At 40.4% G+C, this 21164-nt stretch overlaps 1 protein-coding gene across 6 annotated transcripts in view; it reads right to left on the bottom strand.

Annotated features, from left to right (window-relative positions):
* Positions 1-543: 543 nt before the first annotated feature.
* LOC146308352 (mediator of RNA polymerase II transcription subunit 13-like) overlaps positions 544-21164 on the bottom strand; it is a 115407-nt gene continuing 94786 nt past the window's right edge. The window contains exons 6-31 of one of the 6 annotated variants that reach the window (XM_084745495.1): positions 20516-20722; positions 18316-18480; positions 17567-17723; positions 17361-17465; positions 15653-16309; positions 15222-15435; positions 15016-15094; positions 14784-14905; positions 13892-13988; positions 13473-13690; positions 11518-11696; positions 10167-11095; positions 9458-9637; positions 9115-9344; positions 8824-9022; positions 7818-8106; positions 7464-7716; positions 7180-7368; positions 6623-6846; positions 6354-6496; positions 6049-6207; positions 5564-5728; positions 5216-5379; positions 3811-3975; positions 3437-3546; positions 544-2398 (exon numbers count right to left, since the gene is read on the bottom strand). In XM_084745495.1, the coding sequence (XP_084601621.1) occupies positions 2266-2398; positions 3437-3546; positions 3811-3975; positions 5216-5379; positions 5564-5728; positions 6049-6207; positions 6354-6496; positions 6623-6846; positions 7180-7368; positions 7464-7716; positions 7818-8106; positions 8824-9022; positions 9115-9344; positions 9458-9637; positions 10167-11095; positions 11518-11696; positions 13473-13690; positions 13892-13988; positions 14784-14905; positions 15016-15094; positions 15222-15435; positions 15653-16309; positions 17361-17465; positions 17567-17723; positions 18316-18480; positions 20516-20722 (5732 nt within the window). In that variant the 3' untranslated portion in view covers positions 544-2265. Of the gene's footprint in view, positions 2399-3436; positions 3547-3810; positions 3976-5215; positions 5380-5563; positions 5729-6048; positions 6208-6353; positions 6497-6622; positions 6847-7179; positions 7369-7463; positions 7717-7817; positions 8107-8823; positions 9023-9114; positions 9345-9457; positions 9638-10166; positions 11096-11517; positions 11697-13472; positions 13691-13891; positions 13989-14783; positions 14906-15015; positions 15098-15221; positions 15436-15652; positions 16310-17360; positions 17466-17566; positions 17724-18315; positions 18481-20515; positions 20723-21164 lie in introns of all 6 variants that reach the window. The other 5 variants (XM_084745496.1, XM_084745494.1, XM_084745493.1 and 2 more) reach the window with 5 other exon arrangements.

Here is a 21164-nt window from a genome sequence, read left to right as displayed (position 1 = left end):
TAAGATTTTATAACATAATTATAAACCATTAATAAATCATCTGTAAGGATAGTCTTATTGTATAGTGGTTCCTAATGGAAACAATCGGATATTTTCTGGGTAGTTTAATCTATGGAAATGAATTATATACTTTTAAAGTCATCATATGCTTTTAATGAAATTTTGACCTGAACTTGAACTAGTAGCTGTAACATAAATGTAATACAGTAAAAATACATTTGCACCTGAAATGTAGAAGTATAACTTAGTTTAAAGTTCTCCTGGTGTCTGTATTGGTTTTGTCTGGGTGCTCTGGTTTTCTCCAACAGTCCAAACACGTTCAGATTAATTGGCAACTCAAAGTTGCTCATAGGTGTGAATAAGAGCGTGAATGTTGTTTGAGCGTGAACGTTGTTTATCCAGTGTCAACTGGGATGGGCTCCAACCTTTCATGGTGATGGATGGTGGGATGGATGATTACCAGTCAGCAAAATAAAATATGATTGTCGAAGAGTCTGTGGTTTTTGCAGTCTTGCAGATTAAAAGAGAACACTGAACACAACATCATTTTCAAGAGTTTTAATAATTTACTAAAAAAGAGTGTAAAAGTAACAGATCTCTCCCACTAAAGTGGATCTGTTCGATATTCAAAGTGATGACAGATGTAACAAATTTTTGCAAACTTGCCCTTGTCTGTACATTTTGTGTACACTTGGCAATTTTAACCTCTTGGCTGTAATTAAATGAGTTTTTGTACTGTATACTGTATATCAAAAAAGCTCACAGCAAAAAAATACTTTGATATGAATCACTTGAAAGTAAACCAACCAGCATGAAATGTACAGCTTTAAGAAATCTCCAAAAAACACGGCTGAAAAGTGTATATACAAACATGCTAGGAATCTAACAAAGAGCAGACTGAGTGAAGCTGGAGAGACAACAGGCCTTTCTATAATGGTTTGCTTGACATCATTTAGGAGAGCCAATGAAATAAAGCATCATTCTTAAATATTTAATAACCTTGTTCAAATACCATCGTATTCTATTGCCTATTTCAAGTTTTTTAGCAGAAGAAGAACACTTTATAAATATAGAGTATACTGTATCTCCTGCATCAATTCGTTTAATTTAAACTCATTAAATAAAAAGGTAAAATGTTCAGTATCTGTAGAAAATAAAAGAAAAACAAAATCAATTTTCTTTGATAAATGTTCATACTGTGTCCACTTCTAAAGAGATGGTTGTGTCCATCACCCTTATCATTAAGTGCCTGCTTGGAAGAGGTAATATATATTTATGTATATACACATATATATATCAAATTCTATGACATGATATAATTTGTATAAATATGGCATCTTTACAATTGCATTAAAATGACAATTTTTATTTCAGATCCCAAGACGATTAACAGTCAATTGGGACAAAAAAAGGCCTTGTTTAAGTTTCTAATTTTCTTGTTTTAAATATTAAAAATAAGTCTCAATTCTTTGCAAATGTATGTCTTACATTATAAACAACACATCTGTCTTAACTGGTCAAATATTTTCCATTGTGTTCGTATCTACAACACTTTGGAAGGTGAGGAAAAAAAGTGCCTTTATCAAATGCTCCCCCCTTTGGAGTAAATGAGGACCCCTTTCAGAGTAAAAGTTTCATCAACCCGCCTGCAAACGCCCAAGAAGCTCAACAACAGTGCAGTTCTATACAAAAAAAAATGTAAAAGCGTCATTGATGTAACAAAGCCAGGTGTGTTTGTATCTGTCATCATGCCATTTTGCTGGTTGTACAATATGGAGTTATTATGTGGCCCTGCACAGAAGTTCCTTTTTCATACAGAGCTTCTCTCTAAATGTCACCCACAGATGCTTCAAATGCCACTAAGAGGTGTCGCCAAGTGGGACTTAATGCTGTTTTAGATCAGGAGAAAGTCGTGATATGTCAGTAAAATGGGCATAGTTGGACAGATTGATCCGTTTTCCTCCACAGAAGCACTGTAACTGGCATGGAACCAGTTTGGAAGGTACAAACTGTTCCGGGTTTGCAGGGTGCTGCAGTTAAAAGTAAAATTGTTCAGAACATTTTGCTCTTCTTATTCATTACATTCCATGCCTGGGAGAGTCTGACCTGCCCTGTCCTTTATTTGGCCATTAAATCCACATCTAGCAGAAACAGCCCGAAGCGCTCTGGCGCTCTCTGGTGCCCAGAACGAGGAAGCGTAGGCACGGAGGAAAGTGAAGGTAATCGTCAGTTCCCTTTCAGAGTTGTCCTTGAAGCGTCACACGGCTAAAGCATGTTCAGGATGGCGTTGTACATTTGGATCAGTACGGCAAAGTGGACAGGCAGGCAGGACTGGCGGTCCTGGGTGGCAGGGGTGCATGTCAGCCAGGACAGGGCGTTGTACTGCTCCAATACAAACCTGTGTTTGAAAAATAGACAATTTTATCCCTAAGAAATAGTAAGAAATGCAGACTTTTAAAAAAGTACATGGTTTAAACATATTCTAAAGGATTATCCAATGAATCCACCTCGATTTTCTTTAATCATTTAGTGCACTATAATCAGTTTTTCACTTTCAATATTGATATTAAATATTTATGGTTAAAAAAGTAATGATTGACCACAATATTTTATTTGATGACATTTGAAAATATTCTAATCAATTATTAATGAGGTATTTACTTTTAAGCAAGCCAATGATAATAAAATGTGTTTGGGTTTTTTTTTATCAGAAACCACCATCTCTTAACAGTTATGATGCGTATCCAAATGACTTTACTGATAAACAAACAACTTTAACACAACTGCCTTTGATGTCACCATTAGGATGTTACAACTAAAAGTAATTTACATATATTTGCTAACTAGGAAAATGCTTGATAAATGAGGCACACAACACTGTGGTTTATTACAATTACATTTGTACCTTTGCATATATATGAATATTAACATATTTTTGTTCTGAATTGCATTATTTGATGTAAAAAAAAAACACTTATGATACAACAGGAAGCTTTTTATATTAGTTTTTTTTTTTTTACTCTTTTTGTTTGTTTGCTTCTTTTGACTTGATGCAATAATAAAATAATAATAAAAACAAATACACCTTTCCTTAGCACACATTGCAAAACACAAGAACAGAAGAAAATAGTATACCAAAACTCTTGGCACATGTCACACAGCTGTGCCCACAGGTGACCACGTATGTAGGTAAAGTTGAGACATCTTTTGTTATGCAGGTTTTTGGTTTACTGCACCAGCAGGCACACTGCTGTGCAAGGGATTTCTTCAGTTTGTTACAAGAAAATAATATTATTGTTAACAATGAGACAGTTAATGAAATCAGATAAGACCACTGGCCACAGACCTTTTGTACTTTTTTGTACTGCTTTCACGAGCAGTTCTATCCAGCAGATGATAAAGAAATCTGCGGGGACCACATGTGTTTTGCGTTTACCTGAGCACATCAGAGGTGGTCTTTGAGTCTAAGGGGTGAGGGGTCCTCTTGGTCTTGTCTGACACCAGCTCATCTGACTGAGCTATGGAGATGTGGTGGTGGAGGGAGGCCTGGAGTGAAGACACAAAATATTGCTTGGTTATCGTGAGCAGCTGTTTGTGTCTTTAATGTTTAATCACATCATTAAAAGCACGACTGCATAAATCAGTTATCTGTATCGCTTTCCACTTTCTCTATCTTCCTCTCTGAAACAAAATAAAGCTTTACTGGCATTCTTCTTGTCTTTCTGATACACACACACACACACACACACACACACACACACACACACACACACACACACACACACACATACACACACACACACACAGTACCTTGAGGAAAAGTGGACACTGGCTCTCAGCCTGCGGGCAGGAGGCCCAGAACCAGTGAGGAAGTCCATTTGCCTGTGCAGTGGAGACGTAGTAGCCCAGAGCCAGCGGCTGCTGCTTCAGCTCCTCTGGTGGACTGTCCCTGGACAGCAGGCGCTCTCCCTGGCTCTGTACCCACAGGAAAAGAAGGGGAATTAATTACAAACCTCCCTTCAGATCCTAATAAATCCTGGGTCATGGGTCAAAACATATTAATCCATCTAGATATCTGAGCCTGTCTACTGGCATGAATGGAATTAGAAGAAGAATATGTAAACATGTAATGTCCAAAGGACTCTATTAAAGCCTGCAAAGAGTGCTGACAAATGTGCTTACAAAAGTGAATAATTTGTATATACATATACAGTTTTTTCTAATATTGAAAGATCTGTTTCAGATGTAGAGTACACAAGTTTGCTTATTATTTGGTTTCCCATGTTTTGAGTTCTGCTTGATCTAGAATTGCTTTATGTCACATCAGATATTTCTAGGTTATAACATGTGACCCTTGTAGATCGAAAGATTAATAGTATATTATTCTTAATTTATTATTAATAATAGTAATAGTAAGTTTTCTTACACCCTTTGAACTCAACAAGACCTCATGACCCCCCATGAAGCTTTGGCAACCCCTAGTGGGACCCTCAGGTTAGGAACCAGTGTTTTAAGTTTATGTCAAAGTTCCAGCAAACGCCATTCGAAGAGGAAAATATTGTTTTTAACCACCAATTTCTCTGTCTTTTATTAGGTCATAAGCTACTTTGAGTCCAACTTTCCTGCTCCAACATTTTGGAAAATAACAACACACATCTTTGCTTTTTTTTTTCTTGCAAGTCCATGCGGGACTATTGTACACAGCACAGGTCACTAACATGCAACAGTTCAACGTATAACTTGCCATTGTACAGCTACACTTTGCCTCGGCTGTTCCCACAGTTTGTCAGGACCAAATGACATATGCTGTAATATAGGTTGTCAACACGTCTCTTCTCCTGTGCCTCCGAGACAAATTCCTCTGCATCTATTATAGCTGGCAAAACTCTAATTCTGATTCTTGTTTGATAATAAGAAGCGTTGAGTGTCAGAAAAGGAGCTTAGATGCTTTGGAGAACAAACTCAAACCTGAACCTGAAGAGGTATGCACCAAAACACCTCTGTAATAAACACTTGTTAATAGCAATTATGACAATTCTTACTGTTTAAAGGTCATATATAACAATAACTTTTCTTTGGCACTGTTTCAGTATTACAGAGTTGCCCATCTTCTTTCATATGTAGGACATGTCATTGTTTTCTTCTGTACAAGGGTGTCATTTGCTACAGCTCAAGTCACTGTGGAGTGATTTCTTTCCACTAGTCCCTGACTCACCTTGGTGTGTTGGAAATGTGATCCCATTCCCATCCCCAACGGAGAGCCAGGCGAGGGCACAGGAGAGGTGTTCGGGGAAGAGTGGAGGTTCCCTGTGATCAGCATCATGTCATGGCCAATGTCGTTCTCCAGTTCATCAGGAAAGGGCAGATCGAACATGTCGTCTGAGGGAAGAAACAGAGATGAAAATGGTGTTAGTACAAGGCATAATGTAGTCCTGTGTAGAAGATGCCCGTGTTGGTGCAAAATAATGTATCTAAACCACTTTTGAACAAGGGTTTAGTTTTATCTATATGTCTCAAGACATAATAAATAATCTTGTAACTATATTATCCTTCTGGTCTTTACCGTTGTTGTCCTCAGTGGGGTAGGAGCTGGGAGCCAGCTGTGTGGTGGCAGAAGTTGGGAAGACAAGGATGTGTGTACAGGAAGCATCCTGAGGTGTGTTCAGCTGCGACGTCTGCAAGTTCAGAGCAGTGCTGCGGCCAAACACTGAGCCCATTGTCACTGCATCTATACACACACACACAAACACAGCAAAGGTGACGTGTCTGGCTGTAAAAAAAAGACATGGTCCACATATATGTAATAGCATTTTGTCTTATAATGTACTATTATGTTTAGATTCTAATTTACAGTATTTTCTTATCTGCAAAAGTATGTATCACATTTTTGTGATACATACTTGTGATACATACTTATTTTGAATATAATTAGACTAGAATATCTGCTTTTTTTGCATGCATCATTACCATAACCAAAAACATCACCACTGTGACACACTGTTATGTCCATCCTCTAAAAGTTTCACAAGAATAGGGCAGGCTACTAACCAGGCATGACCACCAGGGAGCCCTGTGGCTCCATGGCTACCAGACAGGCGCTGAGGATAGAAGGAGAGTCAGCTGCTGAGATCCCACATATACGACAAGCCTCCCTCAGCTGGCGCCCGATTGAGTGGAGAGAATGCTCCCCGAGGAGTGTGCTCCAGTCTAGTTGAGAGATATCGCAGGTGAGAATTTGTGAGAGAGAAAAAGATGAAAGAAACATAATTAAAAAGAGGGGAGAGAGATATTTCAATTATTTTAGTCATTCATTATCCAACGGAGGAGACCAAAACAAATAAGACATCGCTGACCTTTCAGCTCCCCGTGCCCCAGTCTGCCTAATCGACCAATCACAATCCTCCATGGCATTGAGGTCATCTGGATGAGACCTATACACCATTCCCACAGCTTCTGTAGTCCCATCTTCCTGGCTGAAACTTTGGGCCGTCGCGCTCTGAAGTGAATAAACAATGAAACAACACAGAGAGATCAGAGAATCATCACATGCTAAACACATTTTCTTCACTGGTGAAAAGGGAAACTGCGCGCAGAATTAGGATCATGAACAACTTTTCCGCACCTGTTGGGTACATCGATGTTGATAATGCAGGTTTCCAGGAGCTCCCCCTGCTGGTCAGTGCAGGACACCAAGATCCAGCGCTGGTCGTGTGACAGGCAGTATCCAACAAAGAGCACATTGTATTTGGGAGGGAGCTCTGCCCAAATTTCCCCTTGTTCTGGCTGTTTGGGACGGGTCGGACCGAGGATGAATGGAGGAGAGTACAGCTGCAGAGGGCTGGGATACTGGAGGAGGAAAGAAAAGTCAGTTAACAGTATGAAGTATTTTCAGTGTATAATTTGGCAAAAGTTTCTTACATACATTGATTCTTACATTCTTTGATTTAATGGATCATTGTTCACTGATTGGTTTGATGTTTTGCTTATTATGTGTGTTTCTTATAGACATTTGTTGTTTTCCAAAAACAATAATTTTTCCAAAATTATGTTAAGGGGATGTGTGGTTCCTTTGTGGCTTCTTGACGTCTCCTGACATACATACTTTTCATTCTTTACAATTTATGCAGTCTTATGTGTGTGCAAATTAAAAAATAAATACATGAAAATAAATTAAAATACCTCTGGACTCTTAAGCACAGAATTGACAGTGGACACTGGTCCAAAGCCAGTCAGGGATTTGATGTGTGTTTGATGGGGCAGCAGGCGTCTGCACTGGGAGTAACAGGAGAAGGCCAAAGAGCGAAGATGTTGCAGGTATAAATGGCACTCCCCACTGGCTGGCTGGAGGAGGTACTGACACGGCACTACCTACGTAACAAACATAGAGATGGAAACAAAAGACGATGATCACACAAGTGAATTCAATTTAATTCTTTCCAGTGTAAATCTGAGGATCTTCCTACCTGTAGCACCAGTGCAGGTCTCATTGTCTCAGGCAAAGTCTGCAGCATCTCTGTGTAGCAACGAAGAAGCCCTAGTAGCCAAATGCTACCTGCCTCCACCTCGTCACCCTCTTCTTCCTCTCCCCCTTCATTTCTTGCTCCACTGGAGCTCACAAAAGCGTCCACTATGTAAATAACAATAGCTGGTGGGTTGGTGTGGCTGTCCATGGAGTCGGCCACAGTGGGGATACCAATTCTGGACTGCTCAGAAGTGCTGAAAGAGAGTAAGAGAGTAAAGACATTGTACTATAACTGTGCTAGTTCAAATGTGTGGAACAAAATTTGAGAGAATTTCCTCAATAATTTGGTTCTTACAGTTCAGGGGTTTCTGCTGGTGTGCTGGCTGGTGGTGTGGCACTGGAAGGCCCTTTAGAATCGCTGGTTGCTCCTTGGGTCGTCTCCCCCGTCTGGTTTGAGGTCGCACCGCTCGGGGTTGGAGCGTTTCCTAAACTGGTGGCCCCTGGAACTGGTTCGCCATCAGGGCCCCAAGCTTGAGGCTGCCCAGAAGAGGCCGGCTGGGCTGAGGACGTGGGGTTTGAGGGAGGCTGGGTTTTGGGGGGCAACAGAAGACTGCCGTCCAGAGGCAGCGCTGACAGCTGGGGACCTGCATTTAACAGAATTTAAGGTACCACTTTACAATAAGCCTACCCTTAGAAATAATTTATAAATTGTTTATAATTAGGTTATTAATTGGGTTGTAAATATTTAATACCTAATTTTTTTAGCTGTTACAGCACATTAGATAAAAACGCCAGCAGTGACCTGTTGCTTGCCAAATTCTGAGCCCACATTTATCTGTGCTGTTAATCCTCAGATCTCATTCCTCACTTAGATTACTTTGTCTTCTCCATCAGCAGCATTTATACCTGTCAGCAAATATTTCTTAACAAATTACTAGCATTTAACCACCGTCAGCACATTCAACTTCATTCTTATCTTAATCTTATATAGTCATCAAATCATTAATAAATCTTGGCGGGTTTTATTGTTTACGATAAGACTTGGCCAAATACGTATGGCAGTAAGTCATTAATAAATAGTGATATATTTTACATGTAAGGGATAAAGTATAGTGAGCAGGATTATTTAAAGAATAAAATCAAGTATTTATCAAAGCTGTTATAACTTATAATCAGGCTCCCTTTTACCAGTTATAAATGGTAGTAACTCATTAGTAAGATTAATTAGTAGTAAGTTGTGACTGGATCTTAATCTTATAAAGTGTTTACAACCTAAATTAATAACCTAATTATAAACCATTTATAGGGGATGGTGGATACTTTCTTTGTTAGATTAGATTAGATTGTTTAAATGTTCTCACCGAGCTGTTGCTTGCAGGCGTAAGCGTAGAGTTTAAGTTTGTTGAGGTTGTCTGTGTGTTGCTGTCCAGCCCAGGGTCCAGTGAACCACTGGTCCATGTCCAGCTCCTCCAGCTTCTCCGGCTCGACTTCCTCCCCCACACGTACGAGGCCGTCCCTGGACACCTTGGCCAGAGGACGGTGCTTCCCAAGGCGGCACGTCTGAAAATGGAGTAAGGGCTGCTGTTCATTTTCTCATCAGAAACACATATTGAATTTCTACAGTGCATCGGATTCTGAATCTAATCTTCTACCTCGTAAACAGCGCTGAGCTCCTGGAAGAAGGCTCGTGCTGCAGCCAGCAGAGAGGGGCTGTTGGGACACAGCACCAAATACGCCACATCCCGCTGCCCCCCATAAGGCTCCAGCAGCAACTTCTCCCAGAAAGGTAACGCCAAGGGGGACAATGCCAAGAAGTCCCTCTCACGGTCATAGCCCAGCATCACTGTGGGGATGGGTAACGGCTCTGGTGACTCCTCCGAACCTGAGACACAAAGAAATAGCATCAGTTAACTTAAGACATTTTGTAGTATTACAGTTACAATGAAAAACTAAAACAGGTTTTTCTGCATAAAAACAAAGAATGTATTGACTCACCATAGGAGCCTCTTCCAGCCATCTTATGGAACTGCTGCCAGGTGAGTGGGCCTTGAACATGCTGGATGTTTTCCCAAGTCCGCCCTGTTCTCTTCTTCTGGATGGCATCCTGTAGGAAAGGCTGCAGAGACAGCAGCATACGAACCATATCCTGGGACGACAACATGCTCATGTCCACCACTGTGGAGATTGGCAGACACACACACAAGAACACACACACACACACACACACACACACAAAGGTTACATGAACAGATGCACAGATGTTAACATGATTCTATACACAAAAGAAACAAATAAACACACATAAAACACATCAATATAAAGTTTAGATAACACAAAGGCAGCTAGGAATACATATAAACAATATTTTCATATTTAAACTGTAAAGTACACTCTTAGAAATAAGGGTCCCAAAAGGATTATTTCAGAGGGGCTTCAGAATAATCCTTTTTTGAAGAGACTGTTATTAGTCAGTCTAAGGGCTCCATTAAGAACCTATTTAATCCAAAGAACCCCTTTTGGAAGACAGTTCTTCAGAGGTTGTTGAAATACTTGGCAAAGGTTTGTTAAGGGTTGTTCCATAATGTAAAAGGGTTCTTAATAGAACCCCCTGGGTGGGTTCTAGATAAAACTCTTGGACTATAAAAGGGTTCTCGGTATAGAGATAAGGTGGAACCTTTAGAAAAAGTAACATCACGCTTCTTACCGTTCGTGTGAGGCCAGGAATGAAGAGCGGTACTTCTGACAACAGCTGGATCTACTTTCCCTCCTGTGGGGTTATCCACATACTGCAGCCCCTGTTCCAGGGCATTGTAACACTCCACACAGGCATCACTCCCGTCTGCCCACTGCTTCTCAGACATCCAGCTTTGCAGCAGCGCCCCCTTGCGGCCATGGCAGGAGCAGCTGAGGGGGAGATGCAGAGACGCCAGGGACGAGATGGGCTGTGAACACTGTTGCTGCAGGAGGATCATGACTAACGGAGAGGCAGGGGCTGCATCCTGCGGCCGCTTGGCCCTGGGGTCTCCCATAGTTGGGTCCCGCCGGCACAGAGCCAGCCTCCTCTCGGCCGCGCGGCCTACCTCAGAAGTCCGACCATAAATATCCAGCTCGTCCTCCAAGAAGAGGCCTGTGCCGTGAGCCAGCAGCCTGTTCACGATGGCACTGAAGCCACACATGCAGCGGTACTGGTCCTCGCAGGTGGAGTCAGGGATATACACCCCCACATCTGCTCCTTTGACATTCATATTGCAGGCACAGATACAGCAGCTGTCAAAGTTGCGATCCTTGAAGACGTTGAGGACGGAGTCTGAGAGCAGGAGGACAGAGTACAGGCTGTGGGCCTCAGGCAGGGAGGGTCCCGGTCGAGCGAGGGGCTCTACAGAGCTGAGAGGCAGGCTGGTGGAGGGTGTGGAGACCGGTGAGCTGAGCTCAGTACCATCCTGCTTCACAGAACCCTGCCCAGAGCTGGCAGCGTTAATACCCCGCGGTGTGCGAGGGGTCCGTGGAGTGGGCACAGAGAAGCGAGGAGTGGCAGGAGATGGGAGGATGCCAACAGTGGTGCTCACAGAAGCAGTGTTGGCGCTCATCTGGCCATAGTCCTGGTCTGTGAGGGCGTTGACACTGGGGACATTTCTGGAAAACACACAATGAAGGAAACACAAACTACCGGTCAGACATATAGAAATAACCAAGATTACTCTAAGGATGGATTGAACCAACAAGACTTATTTTTAAACCCAATTAAATCACAAAAAAAACTGTAAATTATGTTGCACCAAACTTTAAAACTAGCTTTAAACTAAGAAATATTACATTTAAACCACAGTTTAGTTTTTACTCTGAACCTAGATTCAGTTTAATTATGTTGCACCAAAACTTTAAACTCCAGTTTAAACTGTGATCCAGTATAAACTTTAAACTTATACTTGAGGAGGTTTAACTTTTAAAATGACTCCTCTTTTGAGATGGATTGAGCACAATCATCAAGTTCTTCAGCACATTTTTTAAGCTTTAAGAAAGTATTTCTCAAAAGCTTGTCATAGATGACTACTCACGTGTATCCATCTTTGATGAAAGCATTATTTTGTGGATGCATGACTGTTGGGAAATGCTCCATTTTGGGCAGGAGGGCCCACGATGGACGATAGTAGCATTGCTCAGGGATCTTGAGTGGTGGTAGACTCTGGCTGGGTAGGCATGATAGTGGAGCAAACATGGAGGAGCCAATTTGTGACTGGAAAGAGAGGACATAGGAAAATATAAATTTATTATCATTTAGTAACACAGACACACATTTCACTGCTGTGAGTGTATTATTATTATTCTGTGTTCAAGTTATGTATGTTTGAAAATAATGAGTTACAGAGACATTAAACACACAATTATCTACAGGTTTAAACATTTTAAACTCTATTTTAAGTTTACTATCAACATATCACAATAAAAACCAAAATCTGTAACATTTATAGTCTCTTCATGTGTCTTGTTTTGATGATAGGGTCCACTCTCTCAAGTAATCACAATCAAATCTTTATTTCCTATTAGTTTAAAGAAGTCTCCTGCGATCACATCCAGTCCTAACATCAGCTAGTTGATTGTACAAAACTTCATGCTCCATAAACAATAGAGGCTTTAGAAAAACACAGTTAAAGTCTATTCCATGTACAGCTGTCATTAACTTAGATCCAATCAGTTCTAATGGTAAATTGAACCTTTTAATCCTTTGCGCATGTTTTGCGTATTGAGTTGCACTGACAATACTTGTTGTTTGGAGGAGCTTGTTGTTTGTGTTAACAAGCAGATGCCCCTAATAGTGGCCACTAAGTGCGTTCTGCTATAATTAGCACTTCCCAGCAGCTCACAGAGCCTGCAGTCAGTACAGATGTCTGACTCACAACACAGAGACAGACGATGAGCGAGCTGCAGGTATCAGTGAAACAATTCCAACATGATATGTGAACCTGACCAGCTGCTAGTCAACAACAAGTCTGCGTATCGGCTTTGCCTAAATGAGAGTTTTAAATCGATTTCAGTCATTTATAAAAGTAATTAAACAGCTGAAATCCCTGTTCCCTTAAAATACTGTAATTTTCTTAGCTTCCACACATAATGCACAACGCTAAACATGCTGCTTTATGAGCTTTTAATTGGAATTGATTCAGGATCTCAATTGACCATGTTAAAGGGATAGTTCAGATGAAATGAAGTGGGCTTGTATGTGGTGTTTATCCGGAGTCAGTTCATTACCTACAGCAGATGGCAGTCGGTATCAGAGAGGAGCCCCAGCTCAGAGTAAAAGCAATGTACTGCTGTGGACAGGGTCAGCAACAAAAGGTCCGCATAAAAAAAAATCAATATCACTTTAAGCGAATGCTATATTTAGGATATTTTCACTACTTTCCTTTCCTGCCAGACTGCCTGTTCAGACAGGAAAGTGCTGTTACATCAAATATCTCTCTCTCCAAACCAACTAAACTCCATGATTAAAAATCAGTCATTTACCCTAGCAGAGCACTGGAGCTGCTGGTCCACTGCTGCCTTTAGTTTGCTTGTGTTATAATGTGACTTCTGTTTTTTTAAAGGGTTAGTTCAGGTTCACACAATAATACAAACAAGCTAACAGAATGAGGCAGCGGTAGACCAGCAACTCCTGCTTTCTGCAAGCTAAAATTACTGATTTCACCTATGGAGTTTGGTTGGCAATATTTGGCTGATGTAACGGTGGAAAATGCTGTCTGACATAAAGAAATGAAAATATTCTAAATATGACATTTACTTGAAGTGATATTTATTTTTTTTAAATGTGGATCTTTTATAAGTTGCTAAAATACCATTTGTTTCTACCCTGTTCACAGCAGTTCATCGCTTTGCTTCCATGCTGGTACTCCTCTCTGCTTCTTCAAACCGTGAGGGACGTGTCCACTGACATCTACTATAGGTAACACATTGACCTCATATAACCCCACATTAAATTATTTGCACCATCCCACTGACTACCACCCCTCCTCACCTTGATATCCTCCTGCCGGGGACTGGCCATGCCCTCCTCAATCTCCATCCTGTATTCAGGGAGCTGGGTGGAGGCTAAAGGCGGCAGGTGGTCAGCTGCTCCAGCAGGTGGAGGCGGCTCTTGGCTCGGAGTGTCTCGGTATGTCATGATGGGAGAGAAGGCCGGGTGCTGCTCTAAAGAGGGCGGGGTGGGAAACATGCGCTGGAGGTCTGCTACTGCTGAAAGGAGAGATTGAGAAAGAGATGGAAAGAGAAGGAGGAGAAGAGGGAAAATGTAGTTTACACATATGTAAAGTGATAAAGAAAATCATTTCAACACCTAAAAAATATGCTCCACAAAGACTGAATGTAGAAAATATACATTAACACTGCAGTTACTTAGAAATATATTTGACTACTATTATAAAACTAAATACTCACTTGATGGATAAGGGACTGCAACTCTCCCTTCTTTCCCCAGAGGGCGATCTTCTGTTGATACTGGTAGCTTGGTGGAGTGCTGGGTGGAGTAAACAGTCTACAAATTATTACACATAAGATCAGAGGATCAGTTTTGTTTCATGCAGTAATTCCTAAAACACAACAGTGACGAAGGAAGCACTGAGATCTGAGTAAGAATAGTACCAACACTGTAAACAGGCTTTTTAAAACAAGTCCTGCATTCAAAATCTTATTTCAGTGTATGTACATAAATATTAATATTATTATTAATATAAGATACTGTCTAAATCCCACAATGGTGAAATTTGCAGTATTACAGCAGAAAAAGCAATAAATAATAATGAGTAATGAGTAAACGAGCATTATAATGGACTATAATTATTGATGCATTAATATGTTTTAATGTTGCAGCTGGTAAAGAAAGCTGATAAAGTTAATTTCAATTACTTTATATACTGCTGGGTTGTTTAATTTATAATAATACATCATAGTTGATTTATATTTTATAATAATAATATGAATCTGCACATTATTTAGAAAATAAACATAGTCAAGTAAAAAGTAAAATAATTCCATCCAAAATATTGTAGTAGAAGTGCAAATTACAACACAAGTAATACAAGCACCTCAAAATTTGATTAAGAAATAGTTCTTGAGTAAATATACATAGTGTACATGCATTCGACCACTGAGACATAACGGATAATGAGAGAGAATTATTCCAGTACCTAATATCAGTGCCTGTTTCCACTAAATCTTTAAACTAATAAAAATTGCACCTTTCTCTTGCACTAATTAAAACTAAACTGCATGCCTAGCAGTATACCTTACATGTATGTAACAACATAGTACATAAAGCATGATGCCTCACCCCCAACTCCTCCTCATCTTCATCAAATATGTTGTCTAGATCAGAGATGTTGACCACTAGATCTTTTTCTCGGGTCAGAGAAGGATTGGCTTTGGCAGCGCCGTCATCCTGTCCTGATTCATCTGAAATAAGACAAAAACACAACCTTAGGACAATATCTACATATTACTCATGAATGGTTTCTCTCAGTATACTGTAGAATGTGCCTATGAAGTCGATGGTGATGTCCCACCGGATTTTGGAGCCGAGTTAAAAATCGACATAGCATCCTTCCCATCAGGCAGTGCTCCATTGCTGGTGATTTCTTCTCCCTGCTGATGAATTAGAAGTTCAAACTGAAGGTGAGTAGATAATGACTGAATTTTCATTTTTGGGTGAACAGCCTATATTACTACACAGTGTTTTTTGGTTTTTTTTAAACTGTGTGTGTTGTCCTACCTTGACCTTCTTGCTGGCTTCTCGCCCTTGTCCCTTTAACCTCTTGGAGGAGGAGAAAGTGTACTCGATGTCTCCTTCCTTAAAGTCATAGGGATCGTCCCCAGGCTCCCGCAGTGCCTCCACGCCCGGCTGCTCGAACAGGCCCAGAGTGTGGATGTGGTCCCTCACCCTCTCCTCTGAGATTTTAAACCTCTTGAGTGTCTGTGTGTAGAGTCTGGAGGAAACAGACAGACAAATACAATCAAATAATGTGTAGTAATAGTTTGTTCTTTATGTCTTCGTGTATTATGGCTTGCTTTCTTTTTCATTTCTATCTAATCTCATACCTCCAAAATCATTGCACGCTTTAGCTCCGGTGCTAGCAGATTTTATTGTTAGTGTTTTATAGCTACTCCTTCTTTTGCCAAACACTACTGTTGTCACTCTCTTACCTCTTTAGCGGAGCTCCCTCAGCACCTGTCTCCGTCTTCAAATCCTCAAATTTATCAGAGGGGAGTTCAGGGGGTCTGACGTCAGTCTTATCAGTCCTGGGAGTCCTAAAGCCTCTCCACCAGCCAGCCACATTCTCCCTCTGCCTCAGCAGTGCCGTGTACACAGCTGTCTCACTAGCAATCACCCCCAGCCCTGAAGCCCCATCTGGACAGACGGGCATATCCACAGGCCCATCCAGGACCTCTGGGTCCTGCACCCTCGGGTGAGGGCTGAGTGTGGGTGGAAGTGGAGACATCGGCGAGTGGAGAAGGGACTCGGGGGCTTTTCTGCCGTTGGAGAGCGGTTTGGGATACTTGCAGCTTGGCAGAGCAGCCAGAGGCTCCAAGGGTGGCTCGAGCGCCACAAGACCCCCGAGCTGGGGCCCTCCTGATGAGTCCTGTTCCAAAGGAGTCTCCTGTGTGACTGATAGGCGGTGGTGGAAGGGGATAGTGGCTGGCCTCTTGGACTGTTTGTCAGCCTTTTCTGTCTTGTCACTGGTCTTGTGTTTGGGGAGGGAGGGGGGGTATAACGACGGGCCAGAGGACTGAGTGGGGTTGGCACTGGTCTGAGGGTTGGCAGAGGACGTGGTGGTCAGATTCAGCTTCTGCTGCTTCAACCTGAAATAAAGTCAAGTGGGTTAAAAAAAAGAAAAAAACAAAACATATGAATATAAATATAAACATACTTAAGAACCTGTTTTTAAGGTAACTGTAATTAAAGAAATGTTGAGTAACACTTTCTTTGACGCACATGTCTATAATGGATAATAATGCACTTATAATGTGTTATACTGTGCTTATAGCAATGTATAATTACAATCATTGATCAGCTGGTTTGAAGTCAGGGAAAGTTTGAGTAAAGTGAAAAAAGAAATAAGAACTCCAATTTGACACAACTAATGAGTGATGGTATCATGAAGTGTTATGATACCTTATAAGTCATTATAAAATGCTGTATAATATGTTACGATTATTGTTATAAAGTATTTCGCATGTTATGAGTTCTCAAAACCGCAATTACATTTTACTATAAACAGCATAACACATTTTAAGTGCATTATAATGCAGTATCGAAATGAGTCATCTCTGTAATAATCACCTTAAAAAGTTGCCAAGGCTCATAGTGTATTATAATTATGATAGTTGTAATACATTCTGACCATTTCATAAAGAATTATAATAACTGTTATAATGTATTATAGAATTATTATAATGTGTGACAACTATGGTTTTTGGGGAAACATTACATTGGTGAAATGTAGTAGTACTTCATCATCAAAAGGTTGGAGTACTTAATTTCTGTTATGACCCCTTAAATCAAACAAGGACCACTGACAATAACCAGCTTGTAATGTATTTTATCTGCCTATATCTCATAATGCATTATAACACTGACAGTAATGCATTATAAAATGGTTATTACATAAGATAAGATAATCTCCCAGATAATTTTTACAAAAACTAATAGGTCTCATTTATTGTTCTTATCTCAAATCAGCCAGCAAAGCCCTGTAATGTACTATTTTGGAGACAAAGATTGTCTGAACAAAGACTTAATAATTATAGGATGCAAAAGGCTTTTGACATGAACACATGAACACACAGCTCACACACTGTACATATAGGAATAATGCTGATATTGAACAGCTTGCGTGCGGCTCTGTGGTACCTGGAGCAGCTGCAGGAAGCTCTTGCTCCCAGATCGTTGAATTCCCACGTGGTCACTCCATTTGGCACTTCCTTCTTAGGCGTCACGTCAGTTGGCTGATTCGATCTGCGGGGAACAAACAGATCCATGAGGGCACCCGCTCAGCTGCATCGCCGCACTTCAATAATAATCGCGCCAAACGAACTGAGAGCAGCGGTCTAACTTACACGTACTGAGGCTGGTTGAGATAGCACTCCCTCCAGGCCTGGTGGACTACCTGACAGGTTAGCTTCTTCCCAGAATGCTTTGGGCTGATGCTGGCGACCCCCATACTGCTGTCTGGTGTGGGGACACTGGAGACGGAGGTCACAAAGCCGCTGTCCGCTGAAAAGATGAAGTGTGGGACAGATGTCATGATCCAGGATTGATTATTTACACCATAGTTTGTTTACATGAAAATAAATTATGGGTGCAAACTTCTAATACACGTCTTTGGCTCTCACTCCAAGCACCAGTGATATAACAATGTAAACAGATGCACGTCAAAATCGAAGGCCTGGCTAGTGTTGGAGTTTTCGCATATGATTTCTGCAGATGACAGCCTTGTTTTGCCTGTCTAAAATCATGTCAGAGGAGTAAATTTTAGCCTAAGTTAAAGCAAAATTGCCAATTCTACGTTGTACATTTGGTGCTTTGTCTTGTAAATAACCACATGCGGTGTCAGGATATGAAAAAACATTTTCATTTTCATTTCTGTTTTAAAGTGTTATTAAAATAAAAATCAAATAATCACTAATTTTGTTTGTAATGATCAAAAGATACACTGATTTGTTATATATGATTCATTCTTACATTCTTTAGAGAGGAGGAACAAACCTGACTCTTCGTGATATATTTCCTGACAGTGGTTTAAATGAATGCAGTTCAACATGTATATATAATGTTGTGTGTGAAGCCCTGCGTGTGTGTTTGTTACCGGAGCAGGGCTGCTGCGGTGACGTTGGTGGTGTGAGCGGCACGCTGCAGTGGTTTGGCTCCCTGTTAAGGCCCTGAGCTGCAGGAACAGGTGGAGGCTGCTCCACCGGTAGGTCCCCCTGGGCAATGAGAACTAAAGCAGCTGGGTAGGTCATCCTTACTCCACCTGAGGAGACAAACAGAGGGCCATTATTCACTGTTAAGAAACAACAGGAGGGAACGCTACCCATTTCCAACTGCAAGGCTTATTGAAACTGTCAAAAATGAGTCAGAAAGAAAATTATATATATCCCAGACATTTACGATAATTGGCCTAAAGTACTCTATATAGTATAAGCACTGCACTTGTTCCTTATCCATTACTATAATCACACACATTTTTACTCACAGCTCATATAAAACATCATTTAAGGGAGCAAAGACTAGACAGACGTTACTTTTTAAGCTGTAAAAAGCCACTGGTGTCCATGTGAGTTTTGATTATAATCAGGTCAAACCAACGCTGTGGGATCAGACTGATTAGACAAAGCTATTAGAGGAACTCCCCGGGGCTTTTACCTCGACTTCCCTCTCTTTCCTCCCCTCTCTTTCCCTGCTCTCTCCTCCCTTCCACTCGTTTCCCCATTTCCTCTCTGAGATGTGCTAAAAGACTTTGAGGACACTTCAATAGCACCCCATCCACCTACTAAATGACGTGCTACACAGAGCTGATGGATGCTCCGCATTTCGCCTCGTAGTTACTTACACCTCATGTCGATTAAAAACACGCAGAGTGTCTGTTTTTAATTCTGCATGATAATTAATGTGTAACCTGATACTTGTCTCACATCCAAACAGAATTTTAAAAGCTGCTATTCTCTCAGACTGCTTCAATAATCATTCAGTAGTTTACTGTGAGTGGAAGAGCTCTGACGTAACAGAGCGGAATCACAACTTCCATGAAATGCACGTTTTCTTTTTTTAAACATCACCAAAATAACACAATTTATGATCAGATTTTCAACATTATAAAATGCTGTATAATGTGTTAGTCCTTAAACAAATCATGTGTGATTAATGTTTCAGTCAGGAAAAATAATCAAATCTAGGCTAAAAAACAGGGAATTCTCATCAAAAACTCTTCATACTACTACTATTTTCCAGATCTGCTAAAATAAATAATCATGATAAATTTAAATTCTGCACTCCTCAGCACAACTGGGAGGACTGACAAAAATTTTGGAAGCACTTGTAGACACATGAGAAAACATTGTGTATATATAAAGGCATAACTTTAATAATATAACTTACTATAATATTATAACTGGGTTTCTTCTAGCCATGATCGTGTTGTTTCCATGGAGATGCAGGACTTACATATATCACTCCATAACTGCTTGGCTTCCAATTAATAACCGATGTTCAAAATGTTTGGCATTTTTTCTACTAGGAATTTACCAGTGTGGTCGATAAACATCCCCCCTGGAAACTTTCAAAAGTTTATGGCCGACATTTAACTCCCTTTTAAAGCAAAGGGAAAAAAACAAAAATGTCGTCAGACAAGTAAATGCTTAGTTTAGACAACCGAGAAATCTCAGCAAGACTCAAGTCCCAAGTAGACTCAAGTCTAATTAGCTTAAAGAATAACTTTAAATACCATAAAAATTCTGGAGCAAAATAAAAAACACATTTGATACATCAGTTTAATTCAGAGTTGGTGGAACATTATTGCCTGATCCTTCACTTATTATATGAGCATGAGATTGGAATAACTTATTGATCGTTCATTCACTATCATCATTTAGCTTATTTCAAAATGTTTTATTTCCTTACCTGTTTTCAATAACGCTGCCATAGACTGTCACTGTTTGCTAATTTTACTTATGATAGTGTCTTTAACACTTTTCTGTTATAGGTTGTATTATTTTTTTCCTTCATATTGTTGTGTTGTGTATTTTGTTTTGTTTTTTGTGTTTGTTTGATGAGATGATTCTAGGATTTTATCCTGCTACAATAAAATCTGCTTCAGTGTAACATCACAGTGATCTAATATGTTTTTATTGCTGCTCTCATACTGAAAAGATGGTATTGACTCTGGAAAAGGTCTAAATGCTGGACAGACCGAAACGTTTTCCGTGAAGCAGTAAATTCTGCGACTGGAGATGCATTTCTCCTGTCTCTGGCTCTCTTAAATCCAACAAACATCCCGACTTTTTCCATACCTACGATGACCTCCACCGCCACATAACAGTTGCGATCGTAGGCCTGGCTCGCTTCTTCTTTTTCCTTTTCTGCACTTCCTTCTTTCTGCTGCAGTACCATGGGGTAGAAGTAGCTCCACTCCTCCATCAACTTCCTCGCCGCTGGGTCGCTCATCTTGTAGGCCTGACCTGTTAGAGTGCCGCTCAGACCGTACGGACTCAGGATCACTGCAGACGGATAAAACACATGATGCATTTAATTATATTGAGCAGGAAAGACACACACTGAGGTGGTGAGTTTGCTAAAGTTTCCCTAAAGTTTGACCATAATGGCAGAAAACCAGAAACTTAACTACTGATTTGAGGTGGTGGAAAGTAACTAAGTATTAAATTTGTGCATAATTTTGAGACTTGTTTTTTAGAGTTGAAGGAAGAGGGAAAGATTATAACTTTTATTCTTAAATGGAACCTTAAAAAACATCCAAAGGAATATAATTAAATTATTGAATATAAGATTTGCAAAGTTTTTTGGATACCAAAGTCTAAGTTTTCTTTAGTATACATAAAATAGTCTGATGGTATTGTAAGGTGTGCTCTGGGTTCACTTAACTGTTAATAAGGAAACAGTAAATGGGAGGCTAAGTCCAAACTTTTTAATTGTTTTACTTTT

The sequence above is a fragment of the Lutjanus erythropterus genome, chromosome 20, assembly GCF_056507025.1.
Source record: "Lutjanus erythropterus isolate fLutEry1 chromosome 20, fLutEry1.hap2, whole genome shotgun sequence".
Lineage (NCBI taxonomy): Eukaryota > Metazoa > Chordata > Actinopteri > Lutjaniformes > Lutjanidae > Lutjanus > Lutjanus erythropterus.
Note: the sequence above shows the minus strand (reverse complement) of the source record. Positions and strands in the feature narration are given on the sequence as shown.